Genomic DNA, 8,134 nt, shown 5'->3' on the forward strand with positions numbered 1-8,134 from the left:
GGCTCTGATTGGCTCCTAATTTTGACAACAAACACCACGTAATTTTCTGTATAATTGTAATATTCATTGCTGGACATATCAGTCTTCTGTTGTGCAATGAAGTTTTAATCTGTCAGCAAGCAGATATTTAGTGTCTGATAATAATAAGGGTTATATATATATATGACTTATCAAAAGAACAGTTTAGTGCTTTACAAGACAGATAAAAGAACAAATGTTACCAGCGTCAAAAGGAGGATCTCTTCTACTTTAACTTCAATCAACGATCAAGAACGCACTTTATTTCTTCAGCTATGATCATGATCTGCAGAGTACAGGTAACCTACAAGTGATCTAACAGGATGTTCGTGTCTCTTCCTTTACTCTCTCGTAAGTCTGTTGAAAACTCTCCGACTTGACTGCAGCTTTTTGTCTCCACCTCCTGCTGTGGCCGCCTGATCTCATCTACTCTCCAGGCGAGGCGCAGTTCATCTCGAACGCACCTAATAGCTAATTAATATGCTCACTCGCCACCAAGTGGTCAATTGCAACCTGTCAAAATGACAGATGACCGTCAGATTTTTCCGTCACCGTTTTAAAAAACCGGTCAACGACGGAAAATATTTGGTTAATGTGACCACTGGTATATACATATATAAACTTAAATGGAATTTTTACGGAAAGTGGCCAAAGTCGCTGCGGTCATTAGTGGATGATGTTGAGGACAGAGAGTTTGCTGTGGGAACATCCAAAGACAAGGCAGCTGTTTTTTTCCACCACTGTTTTGCTGACTTTATTTTCAGTTAGACTATTCTGAATGCAATGTTGTGTGGAAGCTTTTCTGCACACCATCATGTGACTCAACCCAGCAGCCCAGAAAGCAGCATTTGGTCAGTTTGCTTATGTTTTGCTTCTTTTTTAAGCTTTGACATTTTACTGTGCCCAGATATGTTCAGAACTACAGGGAGCCACAGCATGACGTACTTGTCTTTGGTCCTCTGAGCCAGTAGAATTTACATATGGCAGGGGAGGAAGGATAGAGATAAATCAGATGTATGACAAAGACCTGTGATCAGAGAGCTGCCAAGACTCAGTAAGTTGTCTGCTTTCCCTCTGATAAGGAAGACCATGGAAGAAGATGAACTCTGCTTTCCCAACATCAACACCTCCTGCAGGAAGATGATACGACCTCACCTGGAAGCCACAGTTATTTACACTCTGCTATCCTCCATCACTGTAGTCACTGTGGTTCTGAACCTGCTGGTCATCATCTCTATCTCCCACTTCAGGCAAAGATAAACTTTTCTGTACAACTTACAAAATGTTTGGGTTATTTTGTTTGTCTGTTTGTTTTTTATTACAGGTTGAGACAGGAAGAAATTTGTTTTGAGCTAAGCATCATATTATACTTGCTAATAACACTTATTTCTACACCTACTGTATAACAATGTGTTCAGTATTGATATTTTTACATTTCAGGCAGCTCCACACCCCCACCAACCTCCTCCTCCTTTCTCTGTCTGTCACAGACTTCCTTGTGGGTCTCCTGCAGATGCCAGTTGAAATCCTCATCTTCCAAGGATGTTTGACTATCGGTGACTTTATGTGTGCTGTGAATTGGTTTATGGGTTACCTTTTGGTCAGTGTTTCAGTAGGAAACATGGTGCTCATATCAGTTGACCGCTACGTGGCTATTTGTGACCCCATGTTTTATACCACCAAAGTCACCCTGAAAAGAGTTACACTGTGCATTTGTCTGTGTTGGATATTTTCTGCTTTACACAGCTGCTGGATACTGTGGGATTTCTTAAAACAACCAGACAGATATAATTCCTGTTATGGAGAGTGTGTAGTTGTGATCCACTATATTGAAGGAGCTTTTGACTTTGCTGTGACATTTTCAGGCCCCATTATTGTGATCATAGTTCTATATATGAGAGTGTTTGTGGTGGCTGTGTCTCAGGCTCGTGCCATGCACTCCAAAAATGCTCCTGTCACACTCAAGAGTTCAAAGACAGTAACTGCTAAGAAATCTGAGATAAAAGCAGCCAGGATTCTTGGTGTTGTTGTAGTTGTGTTTCTTTTGTGCTCATGTCCATATTATTGTTTCACACTGGCAGCTGAGAACAACTTGGTAGGGGCGTCATCTGGAGTTGTTGAGATTTGGCTCTTGTATTTAAACTCCTGTCTAAACCCTGTGATTTATGCCTTTTTCTACCCGTGGTTCAGAAAAGCTATTAAACACATTGTTACACTTCAGACACTGAAACCTGGCTCATATAAGGCTGACATACTTTAAAGAAAGACTTTGGAGAGACTAAAACCATTCTTTCTCTGTGAAGAAAAATATTTTTTTCATGCTGTTGTCAATACACTAAATTTTCGCCCCCTCAGGACAATTAAATATGATATGGAATATAAAATTACATATAAATTTGTCTGCATCAGACGACCTTCTTCTTCCATTCTCTGTTTGCTTTTGATTGCACTTTGTTCCTGCTTCAGTTATCCTATTAGAATGACTGAAACCAGAAAATCTTCTGTGGTATTGATATTGCTATTGTTGGGGGAACCCTTGTGATGTTTTTTTTTTTCATGGCAACACAACGACCTGTATCCTAAAGGGATGATCACCAAAATTTGGCTCTGATTCCAGTAAAGAGTACAAAGGAAATTCACAGTTTCATTATTTGAAAAACAAATATTGTCTGCACTGTCATCTACTTACAATACTACAATATGTCACCTGTGATACTGTTATATGCATTGCAGCTGCTAGTTGAGATACCTGGCAACATTTTAAATTGCATTATCATTATGGAGTTTCTGCTGATGGAATCATGAAAGAGTATTAATGAAGTACTGGATTGTTAAGCAAAAACAACAAGCGTGGTGTAATGGTTAGCACTTTTCAGGAAGCATGAAGTGTGTGGGTTCAAATCACGGCTTGGACACAGTTTGCATGTTCTCCACGTGCCTGTGTGTTTCCTTCAGGTGCTCTGGCTTCCCCCACCCTCAAAAACAAGTCTGTGATCAAGGTACTGCAAAGCAGCTGCCTTTTCCTCTGAAAACTTAGGTAGGTTAAATGCAGAGACTGAAGCTGATTGTATAACTGTATGGTTGTGTGTGTGTTTGCTACGGAACACCCCTACCATAATCTTTAATCTCAGTTTTCAGGTGAATTAAATTTCCATTAATCTCCACCTGCTGACTCTAAATTCCTCCCAGTAATAAAGTCATTCTGCCTGTCTTCTAACCAGGCTGTGGCACCATTACAACATGACTAATTAAGTGAATTGTAAAATTTGCTTGTTACACTCATGTGTGGTCATGCCTCAGATTTGAGGTTCATTTGCACCTGTACCTAAGAGACTCTCAAGAGAATAATAGCCTGTACAATCACAGGTGTGAAACATGCCACTGCAGTCTTGTAGTCTTAGCAAGTCATTCATTTCAGATCAGTGTTTTGTCTTTGGATGTTGTCATGATGATAATAATGATAATAACCTTTAATTAAAGAGCACTTTTCAAAATTGACATTACAAAGTGGCAGCAAAATGAAATAGCACAGTACCAGGTGCTTCACAAATGGAAAGACAGACAGGTTCGAAAGTCACACAATACAGATAAAATAGTTCAGTGCAAAATAGCAAGAATAGGAAAAAAAAAAACATTTTACGAAATAAATACTGTTCAAAACAGTTAAAACTCAGATAAAATCAGGAGAGGCTGTCTGATAAAAGTATGTTTTAAGAAGGGATTTAAAAGAGATCACTGACTTGGCTGACCTGAATTCCTCGGGCAAATTGTTCCAGAGCTTCGGGGCCCTGACTGAAAAGGCCCGGTCCCCTTTAGTTCTCAACCGGGCCTGTGGAACAGACAAAAGACCTCTGCCTCAGGATCTCAAGGTACATCATGGTCTGTAAGGTACTAATAGCTCAGTAATATAAGAGAGAGTGAGGCCATTAAGAGCCTTAAAAGTCATCAGTAAAATCTTAAAAGCCTGGCAGCTGAGTTCTGTACATTCTGAAGTCTGTTAATAGATTTTTGATTCAGGCAGGTAAAAAGGCTGTTGCAGAAATCCCACCGTGATGAGACAAAAGCATGTAAAATGGTCTTTGTGTCTTTAAAAGATAGTATAGGACGTATTTTTGAAATATGTGGATGATAACAACATTTTTGCACAAGCTTTACTATGTGATGTTCAAAACTTAGATTTTCATCAAACCACACTCACAGATTCCTTGCAGCAGGCCTGATGTGTTCCATTAGGGGACCAGCAGATGGTAGGATTTGTTTAGTCATGCACTGGGGCCCAGTCAATAAAATCTCTGTTTTATCTGAGTTCAGCTGAAGGAAATTGTTTGACATCCACTTTTTAACTTTGGAAAGGCAGTCATTAAGTGAATCTAGCATACCAGGGTCTATGGATTTCACAGGCAGGCACATCTATTAATCACTCGCATTAAAATGATAAGACACTCCGTGTCTTTGGATAATGTGCCCAAGAGGAAGCAGAAGGTTGTCAGAGTAAGTTGTATTTGAGGTAACAGAGGCTCTCATTGTCTCCACTTTATCAATAAAATAAGAAAAAAAAAAGCATTTCACAATCAGCATCACTTCAAGCTGGGGTACGGGTTAGGATTTACCAGCTGATCAACAGTTTTAAATAAAACTCTAGGATTGTGTTGATGGTTGGAAATAAGATCAGAAAACTAATGTGTTTGTGCATCCTAAACCATTTTGTTAAAATGTAATAGTAACTCCTTTAAGCTAAGAATATCATCATTTATGCAGGGTTGCTTTCTTCCTGAGGACTTAGACTTTAAGAGGGTGCAGTGGTATTTAGAGTGGACAACAGTGGTGGCTTGGTTTTCTCCAGGGGGGGCTATAGCGAAAACATTGCAAACATCTTAAGGTATTGCATGTAAGGTACGAAAAGGGCCTTTATTTGTACTTGCAGAACTAAATGAACATGTTTTATAACCTAATGGAACTTAAGTTAAGTTAAGGTAAGTTAAGTGTAAAAAGGTCCAGTCAACATGGATGTTAAAATTACCCCAAACAATACTAATTCTGTTAAAAAGCTGCCAGGCGGTTTTGGGGGGGACACTTCCTATTTGATCCATAAAGTTGGAAAGTAACTTAACCATTTTCAAAAGCTTTGTAGATTTAGGAATGGAACCGTCCAGTACTGGATTAATTACACAATTCCCACCAAAAATCAAAATGGCCACCAAAAATTAGTTGTTGCAAGTTCAAATCAGGTATTAATGAGATAATTTTCTCTATAAATGTATCATCATCCCAATTTGTGGAGTAAATATTAACCAGAACAACAGGTTTATGGAAAAGGAGCCCACATACCATAACAAATTGTCCTTATGGATTGGAAATAATAGTAGTTGCACTGAATTGACATTTTTTATGTATCAATATGGCTGTTCCACGTTTTCTGGAATTTAAATTTGAATGAAAAATATGGCCCACCATGTTTAAGGGTTTATATTTAACTTTGCCCAACTATGTTCAGGACTACAGGGAGCAAGAGTATGATGTATTTGTCTTTGGTCCTCTGAGTTGATAGAATTTGCATATGACAGGGGAGGAAGGATAGAGACAAATGAGATGTATGACAAAGAGCTCTGATCAGAAAGCTGCTAGGACTCAGTAGGTTCTCCTCTTTCCCTCTGATAAGGAAGGCCATGGAAGAAGATGAACTCTGCTTTCCCAACATCAACACCTCCTGCAGGAAGATGATGAGCTCTCACTTGGAAGCCACACTATTTTACATTCTGCTGTCCTCCATCACTCTGCTCACTGTGGTTCTGAACCTGCTGGTCATCATCTCTATCTCCCACTTCAGGCAAAGTTAAACTTTTCTGCACAACTTACAAAATATTTGTGTTTTTTGTTGTTTGTTTTTTCTGACAGTTTCAGACAGGAAGAAATAGCTTTGAGCTAGGCATCATATTATACTCGCTAATAACACTTATTTCTACACCTACTGTATAACAATGTGTTCAGTGTTGATATTTTTACATTTCAGGCAGCTCCACACCCCCACCAACCTCCTCCTCCTTTCTCTGTCTGTCACAGACTTCCTTGTGGGTCTCCTGCAGATGCCAGTTGAAATCCTCATCTTCCGAGGATGTTGGTCCCTTGGTGACTTTATGTGTGCTGTGAATTTGTTTATGGGTGTCCTTTTGGTCAGTGTTTCAGTAGGAAACATGGTGCTCATATCAGCTGACCGCTATGTGGCTATTTGTGACCCCATGTTTTATACCACCAAAGTCACCCTGAAAAGAGTTACACTGTGCATTTGTCTGTGTTGGATATTTTCTGCTTTACACAGCTGCTGGATGCTGAGGGATTTCTTAAAACAACCAGACAGATATAATTCCTGTTATGGAGAGTGTGTAGTTGTGATCCACTATATTGAAGGAACTTTTGACTTTGTTGTCACCTTTTTTGGCCCTATTAGTGTGATCATAGTTCTATATATGAGAGTGTTTGTGGTGGCTGTGTCTCAGGCTCGTGCCATGCACTCCCACAATGCTCCTGTCACACTCAAGAGTTCAAAGACAGTAACTGCTAAGAAATCTGAGATAAAAGCAGCCAGGATTCTTGGTGTTGTTGTAGTTGTGTTTCTTTTGTGCTCATGTCCATATTATTGTTTCACAATGGCAGCTGAGAACAACTTGGTAGGAGTTGTTGAGATTTGCCTGTTGTATTTAAACTCCTGTTTAAACCCTGTGATTTATGCCTTTTTCTACCCGTGGTTCAGAAAAGCTATTAAACACATTGTTACACTTCAGACACTGAAACCTGGCTCATATAATGCTGACATACTTTAGAGAAAGACTTTGGGGGGACTGAAACCATTCTTTCTCTGTGAAGAAAAAATATTTTCTCATGCTGTTGTCAATACACTAAATTTTTTTCACCTTGAAGTCAGGACAATTAAATATGATATGGAATACAAAATTACATAGGAATTTGTCTGTTTCAGATAACCTTCTTCTTCCATTCTCTGTTTGCTTTTGATTGCACTTTTTTCCTACTTCAGTTATCCTATTAGAATGACTGAAACAAATATTGAACAACAGAATTTGGCTCTAATTGGGGACCGGCGTACAATAAGGAAATTCACTGTTTCATGATTTCAAAAACAAATCTTGTCTGCACCATCATCTGCTTTTAATACTAGGATATGTTACATGTGATAATGCCACATGTATTGCAGCTGCTAGTTGAGATACCTGGCAACATTTTAAATTCCAGTTCAAGAGCCATTATATAGTTTTTGCTGATTGACAAATGGTATTCTGTTATTCTGTAAAAGAGTAATAAAAGTACTTTTCAATTAAACTGTTCATTATTCATCACTGCACTGCTATCAAATAGAATCATGAAAGAGTATTACTGAAGTACTGGATTGATGAGCCCTCTCTCTCTCTCTCTCTCTCTCTCTCTCTCTCTCTCTCTCTCTCTCTCTCTCTCTCTCTCTCTCACTCTCTCTCTCTCTCTCTCAAACTTTCATCCAGCTTTAACATTCCTTGTCAGTTCACAGAATTGTTTGGAGTCACATAAATATCTTTATTTTATTTTATTTTATTTTATTTTATTTTATTTTATTTTATTTTTACATAAGCAAAACATGGTCCTGATCAGCCTGTCTGCCTTTCCTTGACTTGTTCTGTAGCTCCTGGGATTTAATAGTCTCTACTGAGATACACAGTGAGCAAAAACACTCCGTCAACAATATGTAGTTTTCTCTCAAAGTTTTCCTTAGAAATGTTTTCTATGTTTCTTGGAATATGTATACCTAAAACATCTACTGGAGCATCTGACCATTTTATGGGTAGATTACAGCACAGCTCAAAGCTTATACCCTTCAAAGCTCCAATTCGCAGCACAGTACATTTATCATCATTATTTTTAAGTATAGAAATAGCTGAGAAATTATTTAAAACTTCAAGTAAAGCAGTAAGAGAAGAGATATTTAGTTGAATTTGAAAGCTTAAGTCATCCGATTATCATTGAAATTTTTGATTCCAAAGCATTTATTCTCAAGCCTTCTACTTTATCATTCAGTCTTATTTTCAATTGCAATAATAAAGAAATATGGAGACAGAGGACACCCTTGTTTTAA

The 8,134-nt window shown here is 38.4% G+C and overlaps 2 protein-coding genes across 2 annotated transcripts; both read left to right on the forward strand.

The window, feature by feature from the left end:
- Window positions 1-1,107: 1,107 nt before the first annotated feature.
- Window positions 1,108-2,278, forward strand: LOC146322578 (trace amine-associated receptor 13c-like). Its single transcript, XM_084724585.1, has 2 exons — window positions 1,108-1,268; window positions 1,459-2,278. Exons 1-2 carry the CDS (start codon window positions 1,108-1,110, stop codon window positions 2,276-2,278), a joined length of 981 nt encoding a protein of 326 aa, XP_084580711.1.
- Window positions 2,279-5,684: 3,406 nt separating this feature from the next.
- On the forward strand, window positions 5,685-6,836 carry LOC146322579 (trace amine-associated receptor 1-like). Its single transcript, XM_084724003.1, has 2 exons — window positions 5,685-5,845; window positions 6,029-6,836. Exons 1-2 carry the CDS (start codon window positions 5,685-5,687, stop codon window positions 6,834-6,836), a joined length of 969 nt encoding a protein of 322 aa, XP_084580129.1.
- The last annotated feature ends 1,298 nt before the right edge of the window (window positions 6,837-8,134 follow it).

The sequence above is a fragment of the Lutjanus erythropterus genome, chromosome 8 (genome assembly GCF_056507025.1).
Source record: "Lutjanus erythropterus isolate fLutEry1 chromosome 8, fLutEry1.hap2, whole genome shotgun sequence".
NCBI lineage: Eukaryota > Metazoa > Chordata > Actinopteri > Lutjaniformes > Lutjanidae > Lutjanus > Lutjanus erythropterus.

Excerpts from the sequence above, each read along its gene's own strand:
- LOC146322578 (XM_084724585.1), top strand. The coding sequence starts at position 1,108 with ATGGAAGAAGATGAACTCTGCTTTCCCAACATCAACACCTCCTGCAGG. Across the intron at positions 1,269-1,458 it reads ATCTCTATCTCCCACTTCAG|GCAGCTCCACACCCCCACCA; the intron begins GCAAAGATAAAC and ends TTTACATTTCAG.
- LOC146322579 (XM_084724003.1), top strand. The coding sequence starts at position 5,685 with ATGGAAGAAGATGAACTCTGCTTTCCCAACATCAACACCTCCTGCAGG. Across the intron at positions 5,846-6,028 it reads ATCTCTATCTCCCACTTCAG|GCAGCTCCACACCCCCACCA; the intron begins GCAAAGTTAAAC and ends TTTACATTTCAG.